At 39.4% G+C, this 22,509-nt stretch overlaps 2 protein-coding genes across 3 annotated transcripts in view; one reads left to right on the top strand and one right to left on the bottom strand.

The window, feature by feature from the left end:
* The window catches only part of KIF24 (kinesin family member 24), a 78,732-nt gene that overhangs the window by 52,780 nt on the left and 3,443 nt on the right, over positions 1-22,509 (bottom strand). The gene's annotated exons all lie outside the window — the stretch shown is intronic.
* LOC129494841 (FXYD domain-containing ion transport regulator 4-like) lies at positions 19,509-19,881 on the top strand. The gene has a single exon (XM_055301997.1). The coding sequence runs from the start codon at positions 19,561-19,563 to the stop codon at positions 19,750-19,752; it is 192 nt and encodes a 63-aa protein (XP_055157972.1). The 5' UTR covers positions 19,509-19,560; the 3' UTR covers positions 19,753-19,881.

Below are 22,509 nucleotides of genomic sequence, written 5' to 3'. Positions count from 1 at the left end.
TTCTTGCCTTGGCCTCAAGAACCCTTGCAGCTTCTGCTGTTCTCCTGCAACTCTTCTACTGCCACATGTGAAGAAGTCCAGCCAACAGCCATCATTAAAGCCACATTTGTGAGAGAAGCCATCATACTATTTAGCCCCAGTGGCACCACCAAATGACTGCAGCCACATGAGTGACCCTTGGTGAGACCAGAATTACCTAGTTAGGCCTAGCCCAAATATGTGACTAATAGAACTGTGGGTAAATAAAATAGTAATTGTTTTAAACCACTTAATTTTGCAGTAGTTTACTACATAGCAGTAGATACTGCCAACACTGCTTCTATGCTTTCTTAAGTGTTGTATCTTTGCCTGAAATGATCCCAATCCCCTCTGTCTCCTAAAATGAGTTATGCCCATTCTTTCAAAATAGCTCAAGAGCTCTCTGCCCCACCCTCTCATGAAGCCTTTCATTTCTCATCCTCTTCTACCATTTTACCACTAATCACCCTATGCAGTAGCCAAATCAGGCCACCAATCCCTTTACTACAGTTTCTTCTACTGAAATATCTGTCTTTCCTAAGAAAAGCCCTACTTAAATTTTTCTTCTTTGAGGTATGCCCTAGGCAAAGGATTATTAGTATTTCCTCTGTACTTTAGTAATAATAACTAATACCGTTGAGCATTTATTACGTAGCAGGTACTATTCTTCTAAGTACTATTCGTTAACCTTCAAACAATTCTATGCAGTAGATACATGCACAATCTTCAGTAAGTTAGTAATTTAATATCTATGAAGCTCATTTTTCTCAACTGTTAAAGGGGAATGTAATAGTGACCACAGTTCCTAGGATTAGGATTCAATGAGAAAATATTTGTGAAACTTTCAGCATAATACCTGGCACATACTCAGTGCCCAATTATTACTACCATGGTTGGTTTGTTTATTACTATCTTTGCCTAGCACAGAAGCTAGAACAGAATAAGCCTTTGACATTTTGGTGTGTTTTAAGTTACTTCCAAGCAATTATATTTCCTACTTGGCTCAGCCTAACCCAGAACAGCAGGTTAGGTGCTATGCAGTTTTCCTAATTTCTACAGGTTGTACAAAATCCTGTATTTCACACACCCATTCCTTTGGAACATACCAAACTCTGATTACCATGACATCTACTGCATCCCTTTATCAGTACCTGAAAGACTAATGTCTTCATCTTGCAATGCTTGGATATCCCATAATATCATGGGAGGGGAAGATGCTGGAGACAGCAGTAATCTGGATATGTAAATTAAAGCAGCCACTGTCATACTTCTACAAAAATTGGGAGCATGCTGCCTTTCTGAGCCCCATACGTAACCCACTTTCTTTTGTTTTACTTTTTGTGTTTTCTTTTCTCAGTGCAAAAAGGCATTTTTATTAAAGCGCAAGGATATGACCCATGGGTAGAAAGAGCTGCTCTTTTGTTCTACAATTCTATATGCTAAAAAAATAAAATAAAATAAAATAAAAGTCGATATGCTTTTTTGGTACACATTCCATTTTACAAGGGTCTAACATCCTCTTTCTTCTGGGGTAAACATCAGAATCACCCTAGGAACTTAAAAGTATTAAGATACTGAGCTCCATCTCAGATACATAGAAAAATAAAAAACAAAACCAAAAAATTTCCCAGATATATTTTTTTAAGATTTTATTTATTTATTCACAAGAGACACAGAGAGGAAGAGACATAGGCAGAAGGAGAAGCAGGCTCCATGCAGGGAGCCCATGTGGGATCCGATCCTGGATCCCAGGATCACGCCCCGAGCGAAAGGCAGACGCTCAACCTCTGAGCCACTCAGGCATCCCAAATTTCCCAGATATTAAGGGAGACAAGCATAAGAACACTGAAAAAGTTCCCCAGGTGATTTAGTCCACTGAGCTTGATCTATCAAAATTACAAATGCAAATGCACTGACCCAGCAATTCCACTTCTAGGAACCTATCAGATAGATATTGTGGACAAGTACAAAATGACATAAGTAACAAAGTTATTCACTGCAGCACTTTATATACTAGCAAAGAATTAGTACAGACAGGGACTAGTTAAATAAATAACAGTAACCCATTAAATGGGATACTACGAAACAATTACAGAGAATAAATAAACTCTCAATATATTATTGAAGAAAAAGTAAACTCTCCAATATATTGAGTTGACTAAAGCAAGGTACAAAACAGTTTGTATGTTTGTAAAGGTACCATTCATTGAAGAGAAAGAGAACTATTTATAATAAATCTATATATTTGCTTATCAGGCATAAAGTGTCTCTGATAGGATGCACAATAAAGTAATAGTATTGGTCTGGGGGGGAGGGGAACTAGTTGGTAGAGGGAAAGCATGGGAAGGAGACTACTATATAGCAATAAATGTCAGTAGCTATTACCTTTCCTATTGTTATTTCTATTTCACTGCTGTCTTCATCACCCAGAGCAGGACCTAGAACAGCTGTTTTTTAACTTTTGAAACTATGTGACTATATATTTTATTTTAAAAATATATCTCTAAATCCATCTACCTTGCTCCCTCCTTTCTCAAATTGACCTGAGAAAACTACTTGTTGCTAGTGTTTTTCCCTCTAGCTTTTTATTTTTTAATGCATTTTTACATTTTATATAACATTGTACTCATAACTATATTGCAATCTACTTTTTAAACATAAGCATTTCTTTCTTTCTTTCTTTTTCCTTTCCTTTTCTTTTCTTTCTTTTCTTTTTTCTTTTCTTTCTCCCTTTCCTTTCCTTTCTGATTTTATTTATTCATGAAAGACACAGATAGAGGTAGAGACACGGGCAGAGGGAGAAGCAGGCTCCCTGTAGGGGATCCATTCCTGGACCCCAGGATCACGCCCTGAGTTGAAGGCACACACTCAACCACAGAGCCACCCAGGCGTACCAACATAAGCATTTTCATATGCTGTTTGTTATAGCCACTAAAAACAATTCACATAATTATAAATAATGTTTGACAAATATGAATTACCCCATGGAGATGTGATTTCTCTCTCCAAACTTCTATAGTGTTTCAATTGTAAAACTGATAGGGTACTTTTTACAGATATATATATATATATTATTTATTGCCATTCTTGTTCTAGAGGTGATGTAAGGTGGCTCTGCCTTATACTATAGTGTGAATTCTTCAAGAGAAAAGCAATATGATCTTCTCAGTCTAGCTAGAATGGTGTGTATCAAGTATTGGTTGAATGAACACAATCTGCTTAGTACAAAGAACAAAAAGTTCTACCATTTCTACCTTTTAACCAAGGCAACTACAGGATTACAACATTGCATGAAGCTTGCTTATGTGGTGGCTAAGGAGCCATTTTCTCGGATTCCTAACTCTCTACAAGTCCCATCACTCAAAGTAATGGGGACAACCTCAGAGCCCTTACAAACTAGAAGGGCCTGGTACACACCATATCTTTAGCAATGTCACCTTGAACACTTCATATAGTTCAAAAAAACATTTCATGTAACAAGGCTAATCACATTATTTTGGCACATAGTGCAGTGATACTACTTTGACAATCTAATTAAACTAAAATTTATTGTTGTATTTTATGCTAAGAACTATGTTTAAGTCCTTTACATAAACTATTTTATTCAATCTGGCTAAACCAGATTTCCATTTTACTTTTATAAGATTTTATGTATGTATGTATGTATGTATGTATGTGAGAGAGAGAGCAAGCAAGCAGGAGAGCAAGCATGAGTGGGCGCAGGAGTGGCAGAGGGAGAGGCAGACTCCCTGCTGAATAGGGAGCCCAATGTAGGGCTTGATCCCAGACCCCTGAGATCATGATCTGAGCCAAAGACAGATGCTTAATCCACTGAGCCACCGAGGCACCCCACTGAGATTATTTTAAACATGTCAGTAGACTACTAAAGAGTTTGTTTAGTAGTAACTAATATAGGGATGCCTGGGTGGCTCAGTGGTTGAGCATCTGCCTTTGGCTCAGGGTGTGATCCTGAGGTCCAGGGATCGAGTCCCCCACTGGGGCTCCCTGTGAGGAGCCTGCTTCTCCCTCTGCCTATGTCTCTGACTGTGTCTCTTATGAATAAATAAAATCTTTAAAAAGTATATTTTAAAAATATTTATCTTGGGCAGCCCTGGTGGCTCAGCGGTTTAGTGCCACCTTCAGCACAGGGTGTGATCCTGTAGTCCCGGGATCGAGTCCCACGTCGGGCTCCCGGCATGGAGCCTACTTCTCCCTCTGCCTGTGACTCTGCCTCTCTCTCCCTCTCTCTCTCTGATGAATAAATAAATAAAATCTTAAAAATAAACAAATAAAATAAAAAATAAAAATATTTATCTTTAAATATGTATGTGTATATTTTTATTGAGATATAACTGAAACACATTTTCAATATACAGTATGATTCAACATTTGTATATACTGCAAAATGACCAGAAGTCTACTTAACATCTGTCACTATATAGTTACCGGATTTTTTCTTAAGACAAGAGCTTTTAAGATCTACTCTCTTAGAAACTTTCAAATATGCAACACAGTATTATGAGCTATAGTTGCCATGCTGTGCATTATACCCTATAACTTATAACTGAAAGTTTGTACTTCTTTTTTAAATATTTTTTTAATTTTTTTTATTTATTTATGATAGTGAGAGAGATATAGAGGCAGAGACACAGAGACACAGGCAGAGGGAGAAGCAGGCCCCATGCACCGGGAGCCCGACGTGGGATTCGATCCGGGGTCTCCAGGATCGCGCCCTGGGCCAAAGGCAGGCGCCAAACCGCTGCGCCACCCAGGGATCCCAAGTTTGTACTTCTTTTACTCATTTTCGCCCACCCTCACAATTCCTACTTCTGGCAACCACCCTTCTGGCCTCCATATCTAGGAGCTTACTTTTGTGGTTTCTTTGGGATTCCATATATAAGTGGGATGATACAGTATTTGTCTTTGACTTAGCATAATCCCCTCAAGGTCCATCCACGCACACATATATTCTACTTCTTTATCCATTTACCCCTTGATGGACATTTAGGTTGTTTTCATATCTTAGCCAATGTAAATAATGTTGCATATATCTTTTTGAGTTAGTGTATTTGTTTTCTTTGGATAATTCCCCAGAAGTGGCATTGCTGAGTCATATGGTAGTTCTATTTTTATTTTTTTTAATTATTAATTTATCTTAGAGGCAGGTGGAGGTAGGAGGGAGAAGCCAGGAGTGAGAGACAGAATCCTCAAGTAGACTCCCCGGGCTGAGCACGGAGCCCAACGTGGGGTCCAGTCCCAGGACCCCAAGATCATGACTTGAGCCAAAATCAAGAGCAGGCCAATCAACCATGCCACCCTAGTCCCCAATTTTTATTTTTGAGGAATCTCTATAGTGGTTGTACCAATTAACATTCCCACCAGTAGTGCACAAGGACTAGTTTCTCACTAACCTCCTCTCTGGAATGTTATCTCCTGTCTTTGATAATAGCCATTCTAATAGGTGTGAGGTGATAGCTCAAAGTGTTTTTTTTTTTTTAAGATTTTATTTATTTATTCATGAGAGACACAGAGATGGGGGGGCAAAGACACAGGCAGAGGGAGAAGCAGGCTCCATGCAGGGAGCCCAATGTGGGACTCGATCCCGGGACTCCAGGATCATCCCCCGGGGCTGAAGGTGGCGCTAAACCACTGAGCCACCCATGCTGCCCTCAAAGTGGTTTTGATTTGCATTTTCCTGATGTGAGTGATGTTAAACATCTTTTCATGTACCTGTTGGCCATCTATGTGTCTTTGAAAAAATGTTCAGATCCTCTGCTCCCCTTTTTTTCAGATTGTTTATTTTGCTATCGAGTATGGGAGTTCTTTATATATTCTGGATATTAACCCTTTATGAGATATATGATTTGCATGGGACGCCTGGATGGCTCACTGGTTAGGTGTCTGCCTTCCAGCTCAGGGCATGATCCTGGAGTCCTGGGATCAAGTTCCACATTGGTCTCCCTGTGTGGAGCCTGCTTCTCCCTCTGCCTATGTCTCAGCCTCTCTCTGCCTATGTCTCAGCCTCTCTCTCTCTGTGTCTCTCATGAATAAATAAAATCTTAAAAAAAAATACATGATTTGCAAATATTTTCTCCAGTTCAGTAGGCTGCCTTTTCATTTTATTGGTGGTTTCCTTTGCTGTACAGAAGTTTTTTAGTTTGATGTAGTCCTATGTGTTTATTCTTGCTTTTGTTGTCAAATCCGAAAAATCATTGCCAGAACTGACATCCAAGAGCTTAACATCTATGTTTTCTTTGAGAAGTTTTATGGTTTGAGCTCCTACATTCAGTCCTTAATACAAATTAACTCAAATTTAGTTAATTTTTGTGTATTTGCACATTGCTGTCCAGTTTTCCAAGAAAATACTTAAATTTAAACATGTATGTATGTATATATTTAAAGATTTTTTTTAATTCCAAAAAAAGATTTACTTTTTTTAAGATTTTATTTATTGATTGATGAGACACACAGAGAGAGAAGCAGAGATACAGGCAGAGAGAGAGGCAGGCTCCATGCAGGAAGCCCAATGTGGGACTCGATCCCGGGATTCCAGGATCACGCTCTGGATGGAAGTCAGGTGCTAAATCGCTGAGCCACCCAGGGATTCCCAAAGATTTATTTTTAAATAATCTCCACACCCAATGGGGACTTGAATTCACAACCCTGAGATCAAGAGTTGCATGCTCCACCAACTGAGCCAACAAGGAGCTCCTAAATATATATATGTTTTAAGATTTATTTATTTGAGAGAGGGAGAGAATGTGTATGCAGGCACACATGCAAGGTGGGGGCAGGGGAGACAGAAGGAGGTAGGGACAGAATTGAAAGCAGACTCCCCACTGAGCATGGAGCCAGATGTGGGGCTTGATCCCACAAATCTGAGATCATAACCAGAGCCGAAATTAAGAGTCCAATGCTTAGCTGACTGAGCCATCCAAGCACCCTCTCAAAACATATATTTTTAAAGATTTATTTGAGAGAGAGCGAGAGTGAGTGAACATGTGAGCAGGGGAAGGAGCAGAGGGTGAGAGACAAGCAGACTGAGTGCAGAGCTTGAGGCAGGGCTCAATCTCACAACCCCGAGATAATGAACTAAGCCAAAATCAACAGCCCAAAGCTCAACCGACTGAGCTACCCAGGCACCTTTAAACAAATATGTTTAAAATCCTTCTTTTTTTCCCCTTCTATTCCATTGACTTCTTGCATAAACCAAGTATGTTCCAAGTATGAGACATACTAAAACAAAACAAAACCATTGTTAATTTGAAATTCAATTTTAACTAGTATCCTGTTCTGTTTTGGCCTAATCTTGCAATCCTATATTAGAATAAAGTTCCACATCTCAGGCAAAAATACTTCATCGGTGTTACATGTGCTTTAAAATACATTACCATCACATCAGAATATATGCAAATATCTACTAGAATTGCAGCCGGATTCCTTCATTGTAAAGTTCTCTCATCAGCCAATTAATCCAATGGTTTCATCCAATGATGACTGCTACCTGCCTCAATTATTTCATGAGGGGTTGCTAAATGGTGATTTCCTGAATATATCATTATTGGTGGAATTTTCCTGTAAAGAAAAACTTGTCAACAACTAGGGCTACTTGATTATCCAAAGCAGAGTTTGTACATGAAGACAGGGATGGTACCTAAGGAGTTCCTTTAGGATTTGGGGGGAGCAGGGTGCTTTTAAAAAATTCACTATTAACTCATGGGTTTGGGGATCCCTGGGTGGCGCAGCGGTTTGGCGCCTGCCTTTGGCCCAGGGCGCGATCCTGGAGACCCGGGATCGAGTCCCACGTCCGGCTCCCGGTGCGTGGAGCCTGCTTCTCCCTCTGCCTGTGTCTCTGCCTCTCTCTCTCTCTCTCTCTCTGTGACTATCATAAATAAATAAATTAAAAAAAATAAAAATAAAAAAAATAACTCATGGGTTTGTTTTTTTTTTTTTAATAAATATATTCCATGTGTTTCAATCAATTATCTTGACAGCTTCATCTTGTATATTTCCTGACCAAAGCCTAAAATTGGCTTTCCTCCAAGAAACACGAGTTTCGGGCAGCCCCGGTGGCCCTGCGGTTTAGCGCTGCCTTCAGCCCAGGGAGTGATCCTGGAGACCTGGGATCGAGTCCCACATCGGGCTCCCTGCATGGAGCCTGCTTCTCCCTCTGCCTGTGTCTCTGCCTCTCTCTCTCTCTCTCTCTCTGTGTCATGAATACATAAAAATCTTAAAAAAAAAAAAAGAAACTAGTGTTTCTCTGTCTTAGAAGTAGCTGCCACTGTCCTACATCCAGCTAAAAATGATGCATTCCCTGAAAGTCTTAAGTACAAAGGGCCTGAGCATTAGGGAAAGAGGAGATCAGGAATAGCTTTATACAGCCACAACTAATCCAGAATGGTCACTTCTTACTTCATATTTGAGTTACTGAATATTCTCCCTAGGTCAATCTTCAACACGTCAGTGTCAACTCCAAACAATTAGTTTTGGCTTCTGGAAGTATTTATTAAGGATTTTGAGGATTTTAAACCATTAATAGAATACAGGATGGGAACTGGGGGAAGGGGTATTGTCAAGTCATTTCCATTTTGTTTCTTGTGCTATATATTGGAACTAAGAATTTACCACTAACACCTTTGTCATGTTGTGACTATAATGATGTAAACAGACTCCTGCAACATAAAGTTGATAGGATGCAGTAACTGCTAAAAAGCAAAACAATCACACAAATGGCATATAGAGTCAAAATTTTTAGTAAATTAAGTATTTCAAATATTTTGAGGAATTTGACCTTAAATGTCTTCTACTACTATTAGTTCATAAAATTTCAGATAAAAATGACAAATAGGTAAAGCAAGACTTAGAGATCAAGGCTAATGACTGTTAATTTTATTTAGTGCTTGAACATTCCTATTACATAAACTACAAAGTATATACAAATATATACAAATATTTATACAAATTCACAAGTACATATCTGTGCTTTCTCCCCTCCCATACACATGGTAAATAATCCAAATCTATTTTTTCTTATTAAGCCCTTATTAAAATTTGGAATCCCATTTTTTGAGTGTATGTACACAATAGTGTACAATTCTATGAATTTTGAGAGTTGTATATACCTGTGAAACCACCACAAGTAGAATACAGAACATTTTCATTACTCTCAAAATGAGATTCCTCATGCCTTTTTGCATTCCATTCTTTTCTCCGCGCCTGGCTCTGGGCAACTACTGATCTGCTTTCTGTCACCATATATTGGATCGCATTTTAAAAAATTTTATATAAATGGAATTATACAATATAGTCTCTTTTGTATCTGGCTTCTTTCATTTAGCATAATGATTTTGAGATTTATCTGTGATATACATACCACTCCCTCATTTTACTCAAAAGGAGAAAGACTGGAATGAATCAGTGAGTGGCCCAAAGTAACATAGCTCAAGTAACAGTTCTAAGATTGGAACCTAAGTCTTCTCATGGCTAGTCCCATGTTCTTTCCACTATTCCATGCTGCCTCCTTCACAAGTAGTGGCAAAGACAACCACACTGCCATCCCCGTGTCACAAAAGACCTACCATCTATAGCACTCAGCAGGAGAGCAGCCTCCTGCATCTGTTCTGCAGCAGGAAATGGCTCACAGCTGTCACCACCAAGAAAATTCCCTGCAAATCAATGAAATCCAAATGGTGCCAGAAGGGCAGGGCGTGTGTGTGTGTGTGGGGGTGTTGTGTTTAAGATCTATTTTATTTGAGAGTGAGCAAGTGAGCAAGGATGGAGAGGAGAGGGGCAGAGACAATCTCCAGCATACTTCCCACTGAGAAGCCTGATGCAGGGCTCAATCCCGTGACTGTGAGATCATGACCTGAGCCAAAATCAAGAGTTGGATGCTCAATTGACTGAGCCACCCAAGCACTCTAATAGGCAGATTTTTATATGTAGGGCTCATTCACATTTAATGCCACAAGTATGCAGGGTTCTCCTTTGTAACACCCAGAATCTGTGAGGTCTCAGCTGTTAGGGTAGCAATCAGAAATAGTCTTGGAAGAAATCCAATTGGCAGAAATTCAAGCTTTCTTATCCTGGTGTTAGAGAAAATCAACTGGAAGGGGAATACATGTAACTTTACACAAAATTAGGGAAGTTTATACACATTCCACAATATGGATAAGATCCAACTGAATTTCACATGTTCTCTTAAACTCTCCATTCATCTACCTCAACTCTGGAATTTTATCCACCTAAACTGCCTGAAACTGAACTTGGAATCAGATCTCAGTCATCTAACTGTAAACTTAGGCAAAGTCGGTTTCTCTGAGTTTCATCTGCTCTCAAAGAATGCAATAAGATATTTATATAAAACTAATTTGAAAACTGTAAAGTACTCCATAGGATGGGGCCATGCTCTCTTATTCAGCACTGGATCAGTGTTTCTGCATGTAGGAAGTGCTGGCTGCCTGACTAGATACAAATAGGCACACCATATAAAGACTTTTAATGCTTTTAAAAGATGGTTTCTATTGTCTGGTGAAAAGTTGAATATATAACATAGAATTAAAAGGCAAAGGATTAGAGATACTAAAGTAGATATATTTGCAAAATATACTAATAGTAATACTATGTGTAGGCTTCTATTCAAACTATTTCATCAATGACAATTATATGAGTACTTTTTTTATTTAAGATTTTATTTATTTATTCATGAGAGATACAGAGAGAGAGGCAGAGACATAGGCAGAGGGAGAAGCAGGCTCCCTACAGGGAGCCTGATATGGGACTTGATCCCAGGACCCTGCAATCACGACCTCAGCCAAAGGCAGACACTCAACCACTGAGCCACCCAGGTGCCCCTGTATAAGTACTTTTCTCTTCTTCATTGGCATAGTTAACATAAATGTCTGATTATGTATATAATGTAGAAATATTAGATGATGCTATATATTAAAAGACCAACACTTGATACAAATACAAGGCATGTGTATATATGGTCTTATTCAATTTTTCTTTTAATCATCTTTACTTACATATAATAAACAAGACCCATTATAGAAGTATAGTTCTATGAGTCTTGACAAAATACAATCAAGACAGTCTCATCAATCACCTCTAAAATTTCCTAATCCACTCTTGGCAGTCAACCCTCTCCTCTACTCTGGGCCCAAGGTAATCACTGACCTGTTTTCTATCACTGTAGAGGAGTTTTATTTTCTAGAATTTCACATTAAATAAAATCATACAGTGTCATTGTTACTTTATTTTTTTTTAAGATTTTATTTATTTATTTATTCATGATAGACAGAGAGAGAGAGAGAGAGAGAGAGAGAGACACAGGCAGAGGGAGAAGCAGGCTCCATGTAGGGAGTCTGACGCGGGACTTGATCCCGGGACCCCAGGATCATGCCCTGGGGCAAAGGCAGGCGCTTAAACCGCTGAGCCACCCAGGCTGCCCTCATTGTTACTTTAAATCCATGTGACATATACAGTTTCAACTCTATGTGTGATTTTTCTTTCTTAGGCCTTTGGAAACAAAATGATACCAATTTTCATAACTTTTTTCTGGCCTAGATGACATCTGCTAATAAATGAAGATATTTCAGTCTAAATTTTTTAAGTCAACCTGAGAAAAACAAATATACATATAGTGTCAATGACTTGGAAAAAATATTCCTTATAAAACATTCTTTGAAGCAATCCTATGGGTAAATTGTGTGTGTGTGTGTGTGTGTATATATATATATATTTTTTTACTTCAGTGGGGGGGGCCAAGGGGGTAAATGACAGAGGGACAGGGTGAGAGAGAATCCTAAGCAGGCTCCATGCCTAGCACAAAGCCCACTGCAGGGCTCAATCTCACAACTCATGAGATCATGACTTGAGTTGAAATCAAGAGTCAGACCCTTACTTAACCAACTCAGCCACCAAGGCACCCCAATAAATAGGACATTTTTGCTAAGAGTTCTGTCTTCTATGCCTAGGAAGAGACAACAGTGTAACTAACATGAACCCACTGGCAGTATTTCAAAAAACCTGAAGAAAATATCAGAATCCACTGTTATCTTGACAGTTTTACAAGCAGACTATTCAATATGTCTAAAAAAAGTTTTTGATTGCTATAAAAAAGTAGAAAACCTAAATCTAAGGTCTATATATCCCTTGCTAATCAGAAACACTGGGGGAAAATGGCCCAAGTTCAAAAGCACCTAAGTTATTTGTAGTTTCTCAAATTCATGTGACATCACAAATACTTGAATTATCAAAGAAACAGGGAAAAAGGGTCAAGAAATCCCTTCAAAACATCGTTAAACTCTAACAACGTTATTGAGATATAATTCACATACCATAAAACCTACCCAATTAAACTGTACAATTCAGGAGTTTTTAGTATATTCAGAGTTGTGCAACTACCACCACAACCCAATTTTAGGGTATTTTTATCACCCCAAAAGAAACCTCTTACATTACATTTTAGATGTTACATTAACATCTAAAAGGGAAAAGCTCTTTCCGTAAAGTATTCACTTCTATAATTATCAAAACCAAAATTAACCATGGAAGAAACAGAAAATATACTGAAATTTTCTGTAGAAATTTGAGCTGCGGGGGTGCTCAGCTGGCTCAGTTGGCAGAGCATGCAACTCTTGATCTCATAGTCATGAGTATGGGCCCCTGTTGGCGGCAGAGTTTACTTAAAAATTAAATTTAAAAAAATTGAGCTGTGGTTAAGAGGTGTCAAGAATGCACATGCTAGGAAGCCTGGCTGGCTCAGTTAATAGAGCATGTGACTATCAATCTCAGGGTGGTGAGTTCATGCCCCACGTTGAGCATGACGTCTACTTTAAAAAAAAAAATGCAGGATGCCTGGGTTGCTCAGTGGTTGAGCGCCTGCCTTCGCCTGCCTTCGGCTTAGGTCCTGATCTGGGAGGGTCCAGGATGGAGTCCCACATCAGGCTCCCCGCAGGGAGCCTGCCTCTCTTTCTCTTAGTCTGTGTCTCTCATGAATAAATAAATAAATCTTTTTAAAAAGATGCACATGCTGAACACTTACTTTTTTAGACTTGTCATGCACAGAATGAAAACCTCAAGAGCTTTATTTGAATAAATTAAAAAAGGATAATGAACATGCTCTAAGTGAGGGTGATGGCCATGGTTTTTAAAAAAGTAATTCAAGGGGTGCCTGGTTGGCTCAGTCAGTAAAGCATATGATTCTTGATCTCAGGGTTGTCAGTTTAAGCCCCACATTGGGTACAGAGATTACTTAAAAATAAAATCTAAAAAAAAAAAGAAAAGAAAAGAAAAGAGTAGGGGTGCCTGGGTCACTCAGTGTTAAGCGTCTGCCTTTGCCTCAGTTATAATATTGGGGTTCTGAGGTTGAGCCCATATGAGGCTCTCTGCTCAGTAGGGAGTCTGCTTTTCCCTCTCCCTCACCCACCCTCAGACTTGTGTTGTCTCTCTTTCCCTCAAATAAATAAATTCTTAAAAAACAGTAAATAAAAATTTAAAAAGAGAAATTCAATATTAGCCTAATAATGGATAAACCAAAACCTACTTCATTTTATTAAGATGCTTAGGAACCCTATCCTTACTTATTTTAAAGATTTTATTTACTTATTTGACAGAGAGAGCACAAGTAGGGGGAATGGCAGAGAGAGAGAGAGAGAGAGAGAGAAAGAGAGGGAGAGAGAGAGAAGCAAGCTCTCTGCTGAGCAGGCAGCCCGATGGGGGGCTCAATCCCAGGACCCAGGATCATGACCTGAGCTGAAGGCAGACACTTAACTGACTAAGCCACCCAGGCACCCCTCCTTATTTTATTTTTTATTTTTTTAAGATTTTATTTATTTGAGAGAGAGTGAGCAACCAAGAGAGAAGTGGAGGGGGAGAGAAGAGTAGAGAGAGAGAGAGAAGCAGACTCCCTGCAGAGCAGGGAGCCACACATAGGGCTCATAGGGCTCAATCCCAGGGCCCTGAGATCATGACCTGAGCTGAAGGTAAACACTTAACCGACTGAGCCATCCAGGCACCCCAAAATTTCAAATTATTTATGCTAAGCAGCTCCTGAAACAACTAAGAGTTCATAAATGCCAGAAATACTCAGATCATTTGTGAGGTAATTAAAAAAACACAGGGGATCCTTGGGTGGCGCAGCGGTTTGGTGCCTGCCTTTGGCCCAGGCACGATCCTGGAGACCCAGGATCGAGTCCCACGTCGGGCTCCCGATGCATGGAACCTGCTTCTCCCTCTGCCTGTGTCTTTGCCTCTCTCTCTCTCTCTGTGTGTGACTATCATAAATAAATAAAAATTAAAAAAAAAAAAAAAACACAGCCACACCGTAAACAGAACTTACATTGTAACTAATCCTGTATAGAACCTGACAACAACTTACAAAGTCTTTAAATGACCATTAAATTTTAAATAAATATTTCTGTAAGGAAAAACTTTTTTTTTTAAATGTATTCATGAGAGACACAGAAAGAGAGGCAAAGACACAGGCAGAGGAAGGAGAAGCAGGCTCCATACAAGGAGCCCAATGCGGCGCTCGATCCCAGGAATCCGGGATCACGCCCTGAGCCAAAGGCAGATGCTCAACTGCTGAGCCACCCAGGCGTCCCTGGAAAAGCTTTTTAAAAGGCTTCTTTAGCAAGTTACATTTATGAAATGTGAAAGGCTAATATCTACTTCTAAATATGACTGTATTCTATTAGAGAAAAAGTTCTTAATGAAATGACAGGGAACATATGGTTTTTGTGAAAAAGAAAATAAAAGGGCCGTGAAGCAGTTATCTTCACCAAGGGAAGAGAAGTATAGAAAGAGAGGACAAAATAAATTAGAGAAGGCAGAGCTATGGAGAACTTTCAGAATCAAGACTCATGGGGCTAAGTCAATAATACTGAAAAAGTTTGGCATTATCCTACGAATTTGAGTCTTCATATATCATACAACTAAACAACTCGACTCCTATGTATATACCCCACAAAATGTTTGCACATGCTTCAGGAGGCATATACAAATATGTTCATAGTTGCACTCTTCATAAGAGCCAAAAGCTGAAAATAACCTGGATATCTATTGGCTAGAGAATAAATTTGGAAATATACATATAATGGAATATTATACAACAGTGATGAAAAAGAACTATAGCTACACTCAGTAATTTATCAAATCTCAGAAACATCATGAGAGAAATAAATCCTAGAAAACTTTGTTGTTGTTTATAAGGCTCAAAAGCAAGCAATCTAATGTATTATTTAGGCATCTAAACACAAAATATAGAATAGTGGTTACCTCTGAGGGGAGAGTAGGGAAACGTGGAACAGGGGAGCATAGGGAGATCATGTGCTAGGTCTTAGATATTTATTCATTTTGTATTGTGCTTTATAACCTACATATATGTTTCACACATATTCTTTGGTAAGCACCACATTGTATTTCTATAAGATTAAAAAACAAACAAACAAACAGAAAGGCATTCTACAGCTAGCCAGGATCAATAGAAATCATCTAGTCCATAGCTATCTAATCTAGAATATTTAGCCCATGAAGGATTCCTTCATACCTTGCAGTTTGGCTTACACAATGTTTAAATTCTTTTTAGAATTAGTTGCACTATTTAAAAATCAAGAGCAATTAAAAATAATCCAGTTTCCATTTTTCTTGAAAATTAAAAGATAGTTACATTGGGCCTACAATAAGATAAGTCAACAGATGAAAACTGAGTTGTGGCTGTTCTCCTTAAAGGAGCATATACTATCCTATACACCATGGTCTCTCTGCTCCTGGTTCCTTTATGCCGACGAACCAACCAATTTTATTCATTTACATTAATTGGTTAGCTCCATGGGCATTTGAGTTTGAGAACCAGGATGTGGTCCAACACTTTCATTGCATGTGGTAACTAAAGCTCTGAATGATTAAGTGACTTGCTCAAGAACACATAGCACTGGCAGGCTAAACCTCTATGGCCTCTTCAAATATTTTCCTATTTTCCACTCTACATATTTAATTATATATGTGTTAAATGAATATGCTATTCCTAAAAGTAAGAGACTACATAGGAAGGTTACCAGGCATTAAAAGCATATTACACTCTATTATTTAGTAGTATGAAAATAAAGACTAAAATAGCTTCTCTCCTTCTTCTTTTTAATAGCTTCTTCTCTCCTCTTCTTCCGTGGAGCTCAAAATGGGATTTGAACTCAGGACTCTGAGATCAAGACCTGAGGTGAAATCAAGAGTTAGATGCCCAACTAACTCATCCACCTCAGAGCCCCAACTAAAGTAGCTTGATTGCCAAGAAATATTTCTTCATCTGAGTTCCCCTAAATTGTGACAATGACCACTTTTTAAAATATATAAAACAACTTTACTGAGATCTGATTTACATAGCATACAATTCAGCCACTTAAAGTGAATTCAATGGCTTTTAGTGTATGTTCACATCCTAAACCCCCAACCCACTCAGCTCTAGGACACACTAAGAGTAATTATCTTTTAGGAATTGCTAACAAAGTCACTGGGTCCCCTGTACCATTAGAAATATATACAATACAAACCCAAAATTCTCAATTAATATTCATTAAAATGGTTCTGTAACCCATGTTAGGTGTAAGGTCCCTAATAATAACATAAGAAATTCAGTATTATCATTGAAAAATTAAAAGGTGGATGCTACGGTATATTTTCCCCCCAACAAGGGAGTTATTTCAAACTCTAGGGATTATTCTATCTATAGACCAGTGATCTCAACTGAAGACAAGTGACACTAAACAACTGCTCAAAACAACAGCTGCAAAAGAATGAGAATATATGACACTTAATGGAATTCTTAAAGCTAGATGTAGATTTTGGGATGCCAACTATGTGAGTTACACCCAAAAGCAGTTTTTGAGAGATTCTTTTTTTAGTGGAAAAAGAAAAGTTTCAAGTTTATGGTTAAGTAGCTAATACTTTGCAATTAATTACTATGATTCCTTTCAAAAGCCCCACTATGAGCTTAAGTTTCTACGTTTGGTAAAAAGCATAGAAGCAATCACCTAAAAATAAACATAACAAAATTGTTGAACCTAGTTATCTTAAAAGAGTACAAGTATTACTCTCTCTAAATACAGAGGCTTAATTTTTTAAGAATTTCCAGGAATAGATGGTAACCAATGCTGGGTTTTAATTCAGTGCTTTAAGTTTAAAATCCTGGTCTAATCCAATTGTACATTGTCACTTGCAGATTTTTGCCATTTTGCAGTTATAAAGTACTTTCAACAAAATATATCTTCATGTGTTTCATTGGAAAAATATTGTAATCAGTTTTTTTTTAAGATGTTATTTTTAGGGCACCTGGGCAGCTCAGTCAGTTATGCAGCTGACTCTTGATTTCTGCTCGGGTCATGATCTTGGGGTCCTGGGCTGGAGCCCCAAGTCGGGCTCCAAGCTCATCAGGGAGTCTGAGGATTCTCTTTCCCTCTCCCTCTGCCCCTCCCCTGTACTCATGCATATGTGCAAGCTCTCTTTGTAATGAATAAATCTTTTAAAAAGATTTTAAGTAATCTTTACACTGAACATGGGGCTTGAACTTACAACCCTGAGATCAAGAGTCACATGCTCCACCAACTGAGTCACAGGCTACCCTATTATAATCAGTTTTTATAAATTACTAATATAGATTCTTTTACTCAAAGTTACATCCTTTTGGGAACTGTTGCCACAATGGCACCAGAATTATTTCTAAAGGAATGATGCTGAAAGCAAAGAAAAATTCAAAGAATATGCGACGCCTGGGTGGCTGAGCTGTTGAGCATCTGCCTTGAGCTCAGGGCGTGATCCCAGAGTTCCAGAATCGAGTTCCACATCAGGCTCCCTGCGAGGAGCCTTCTTTTCCCTCTGCCTATGTCTCTGCGTTCTCTCTGTGTCTCTCGTGAATACCTTTCTTTTCCTTGGTAGGGGCGTGGGAGTGGGTGAGTAACAATATCATCCACCAGTGACTCAGAGCTAAACTGGGAAGCATCCTAGACTCCTTTCCTCTCCTTCAGTCCCAAATCCAATCAACAGGCAGGTCCAGTCAATTTGATAACATAAATATTTGTCAAATTTCCCCTCTCTAGCCCCATTCCAACCACTACAGCCTTGGTGGTTCAGTCCCAGTATCTTTCACCTACATAATTACATATCTCTCAACTGCTCTGCCCGTCTCCGTCTTGCCCCCTCCAAACCATATTCCACAGTACAGAGCTGACCATTTTTTAGAAAGCAGTTTTGACCATGCTGCTTCCTTTTACCTAAAACCCTTCAGTGTCAACTAGTCACCCATCTAAAGGACAAAGTCCAAGCTCCTTAGCACATCCTACAAAGCCACCTATAGTCTAGCCCTTTCCTCTTTCCAGTTTAGTCAACTTCTTAGACTGTTTTCTGTGCATTTATTCATATTGTGCATTTATTTATTTATTTAAGATTCTATTCATTTATTTATGAGACACACACACACACACACACAGAGAGAGAGAGAGATAGAGAGAGAGAGAGAGAAAGGCAGAGACACAGGCAGAGGGAGAAACAGGCTCCATGCCGGGAGCCTGACATGGGACTCGATCCCGGGTCTCCAGGATCACGCCCTGGGCTGAAGGCGGCTCTAAACCGCTGAGCCACCCAGGTTGCCCCCATATTGTGCTTTTAAATAGCCCCCTCCCACTCTCATCAAACCTCATTTTACCTGCCTACTTCTTAGCAATGATTAAAACATAAATGAAGTCTTTTTTGATCTTCCCATATGTGGTTGGAAGTCCTTTATGTGTTCATTTCATATCTTTTGCATATCTCTATCATTGCAGTTACATGCTATGATAATTATCTATATAAGGAGGTCTATTTCTTCCATTAGAAGATGATTTCCTTGCGGTAAAGGAATGTGTCTTATTCATCTTATTCCCAGTTTCTAAAACAGTGTCTGGAAATAAGTAACATTCAATAATTATTTAATGAATAAATAACCATACACTATTTTTAAAACTATACAAAAGCATTTGATACCATTTGTAGTTATAGGAGGTAGAAGCTGTATCAGGTTAATTTGATTGCTCAGGAAAACTGTAGCAGAGTTGGTGCCCTGACTCACTGCTCCCTTGGCAATAAAATGAAACAAGATTGTATTACTCAAATGAATTGCTATGGACACAAGCTATGGCCACAGTTCCAGGAAGAACCTTTCATCCAGTCATTCAAGAAATAATTTTTGAGGGCCTTTTAGGAACTAGGCCCTGTTCTAGACATACAAGATACAGTAGTGAAGAAAAGAGATAAAGTCACTGCCCACAAAGTCTATTATTCTAGTAGGAGGAGATAATATCAAATAAGATAATTTTAGATAGTGATAAGTACTATGAAAAATAAAGCAGGATGAACGGTTTATTTCACATTGGATGATCAGAGAAGACCTCATTCAGAAGGGAACATTGAGATGAAATATGAAATAATATGAAAGAATTATTCATGTACAAATTCATGCCCCAGCAGCCTTTCCAGATCTGCGCTCTGCTCTCAGCCCCCCTCTGCAGCCGTACCATGAAGAGAATGACCCAGGGCCTGCTCCTCACACTGGCAGGCCTGCCTGCCTTGGAAGCCAATGACTTGGTTGATAAAGATAGTCCCTTCTACTATGGTGGAAAATGCAAATGCAAATACAATCAGAAGCACAGCCCCTTACTTGAGAAAGCCACTCCACTCATCACTCCAGGCTCTGCCAGTACCTGCTGAGCACAGGCACTCCTGGTACCATTTCCCATGCTGTTCCCTCCCTACTTGGCGGCCTTAGCCTCCATAATGGCCTTTCACCTCCAAGAAAGGCTCCCTTCTGATCAGGAGGCTGTCCAAAGCTTATTTCTCTATTAAACTGTCTCATCCCCCCCACCCCCCCAAAAAAAAAAAGTTAGGAGGAAATGCATTCCAGGCAAGTACACTGGCCCTAAGGTGGAAATGAGCATGGCATTATCAAGCAAGCATTCAAGACAAGACCAGTTTGGCTCTAGCACAGCTGGTGAGAGGAAGAGTAGTAGATGATGACAGAAAGGAGGGGTCATTTATGAGGGTACTGGGCCAAGTAAAGGTATCTGGATTTTAAGTAACCAATTAATTGGGACACCTGGGTGGCTCAGTGGCTGAGTGTCTGCCTTTGGCTCAGGGCATGATCCCCGGGTCCTGGGATCGAGTCCCACAACAGGCTCCTCTCAGGGAGCCTGCTTCTCCCTCTGCCTATGTCTCTGCCTCTCTCTTTGTGTCTCTCATGAATAAATAAATAAAATCTTTAAAAAAATTAACCAATTAATTTTTAAAATATTTTATTTCTCTCAAGAGAGAGCACTTGTGCACACATTAAGGGGAGGAAAAAGGACAAGTAGACTTGCGCTGAGTGCAGAGCCCCACACAGGGTTGATCTCACGACTCAGATCATCACCTGAGTTGCAATCAAGAGTGTGGACACTTAGAAGCTAGGGGTGCCTAGTGGTTCAGTCAATTAAGCATAGGACTCTTGGTGTGGGCTCAGGTCATGAACTTTAGGGTTATGAGTAAAGCCCCATATCAGCCTCTAGACTCATGTAGAGTCTGCTTGAGTTCTCTCCCTTTCCCTCTCCCTCCCTTTCTCCCTATTTGCCCCTCTCTCCACTCCAGCACGCTCTCAAATAAATACATACAATCTAAAAAAGAAAAGAAAAGTCCACACTTACCTGACTGTGCCACCCAGGCACCCTTATTTATTTTTAAGAGAAGGAGGTGGGGGACAGGGAGAGGAAGAAAGAGAATCTTAAGCAGGCTCCATGCCCAGCATGAGCCAGATGCCCAGTTCAGTCTTACAACCCTGAGATCATGATCTGAACTGAAATCAAGAGTCAGATGCTTAACAGACTAAGCCACACAGGTGCCCTTGGATTTTAATCCGAAATGAAACAGGAAGTCCCTGGAAGATTTTAAGCGAGGAAAGGACATGATCTTTAAAGATCACTCTGCAAGTACTATGGGAAATGGATTGTAGACGATGGACAAAAATGGAAGGAGGAGTATCATCTAGGAAGCTCTTTGCAGTTGAATAGGCAAAAAATGATAGTGATTTAGGAAAGATGTTTACTTTTATAAGGATTAATTGGGATAATGTAAATAAAATGCTACATTCAGTATCTGACAGAGAAACATCCAACAATAAAATGACATAAGATAATATGAAGTATATATTGGTCTCTGTCCCTGGTTCCTGGCACAGAATTCCTAAAGCCCTGGCAAATTCCTAAGTGGTAAGAGCACTAGGAATATCATTTGTTCTCATGAGGCAACTCTGGGTGGGGGTTGGTCACCAGAAAGATCAGGCCATAAGCAGAAGCTTGACATTTTCAGCCCTACTCCCTATTTTCCAGAGAGGGAAGAGAAGCTGTAAATGGACTGAACAACTAATCATGCCTATGTGACAAAGTTTCTATAAATATACCAAAAGTGTGGGGTTCAGAGAACTTCCATGTTGGTGAGCACATTCATACCAGGACAGTGATGCATCCCAATTCAATGGGCATAGGAGCTTCTATGCTTGAGACCTTCCCAGATATTGCCCTATGTATCTCTTCATCTGGCTGTTCATCTACATCTTTTATCATAAACTTAATAAACTGGTAAACTTAAATGTTTCCTTCAGTAATATGAGCCACTCTAGCAAATTAATTGAATCTAAGGAGTGAGTCACGGGAACCTCTAATTTGTAACCAAGTCTGACAGAAGTTGTGGGTAACCTGAAGACCTACTTACAGTTGGCATCTGAAGTGGGGTGGGAGCAGTTTTGTCAGACTGAGCCCTTAACATGTGGAATCTGACACTATCTCCAAATAGGTAGAGTTAGATTGAGTTAAATTATGGGACACCCAGCTGGCGTCACAGATAATTGGTTGATGGGGAGAAAGTCCTCATACATTTGACCAGAAGTGTCAGAAGTTTTCCATATGAGTGGTAAAGGAGACACACACGAGGGAAAGAAATGAGGTTTTTTCCTACACAGGAAAAGACAAGTAGGTGGAAAACGGAGTTTTCCCAATACACATGGCACCTATTATTATGAGTTTATGCCTATGGAAGAGTCTTCTTGTTTACCAGGATATGAACATCAAAATCTTTGAGACAATAACTAGAGAAGTATATAATGATGACAACCATCAAAGTATAAGTAAAACTCTATTGCTCATTTAACAAAATTTGTTGGGGGGCAGCCTGGGTGGCTCAACTTTAGTGCTGCCTTCGGCCCAGGGCGTGATCCTGGAGACCCGGGATCGAGTCCCACGTTGGGCTCCCTGCATGGAGCCTGCTTCTCCCTCTGCCTGTGTCTCTGTCTGTCTGTCTGTCTGTCTCTCTCTCTCTCTGTGTCTCTCATGAATAAATAAACTTAAAAAATTAAAAAAAAAACACAAAAAAACAAAATTTGTTGGGGATTTACTCTGCACAAACTATTAATGAGTTTGCTGAGCCAGCACAAGAAAGTGG

This window comes from Nyctereutes procyonoides, unplaced genomic scaffold (assembly GCF_905146905.1).
Source record: "Nyctereutes procyonoides isolate TBG_1078 unplaced genomic scaffold, NYPRO_anot_genome, whole genome shotgun sequence".
NCBI lineage: Eukaryota > Metazoa > Chordata > Mammalia > Carnivora > Canidae > Nyctereutes > Nyctereutes procyonoides.
The sequence above is the reverse complement of the archived record's forward strand: the minus strand, read 5'-3'. Positions and strand labels throughout refer to the sequence as shown.

What these genes read in the sequence shown, in the direction of transcription:
- LOC129494841 (XM_055301997.1), top strand. Translation starts at nt 19,561, where the DNA reads ATGAAGAGAATGACCCAGGGCCTGCTCCTCACACTGGCAGGCCTGCCT.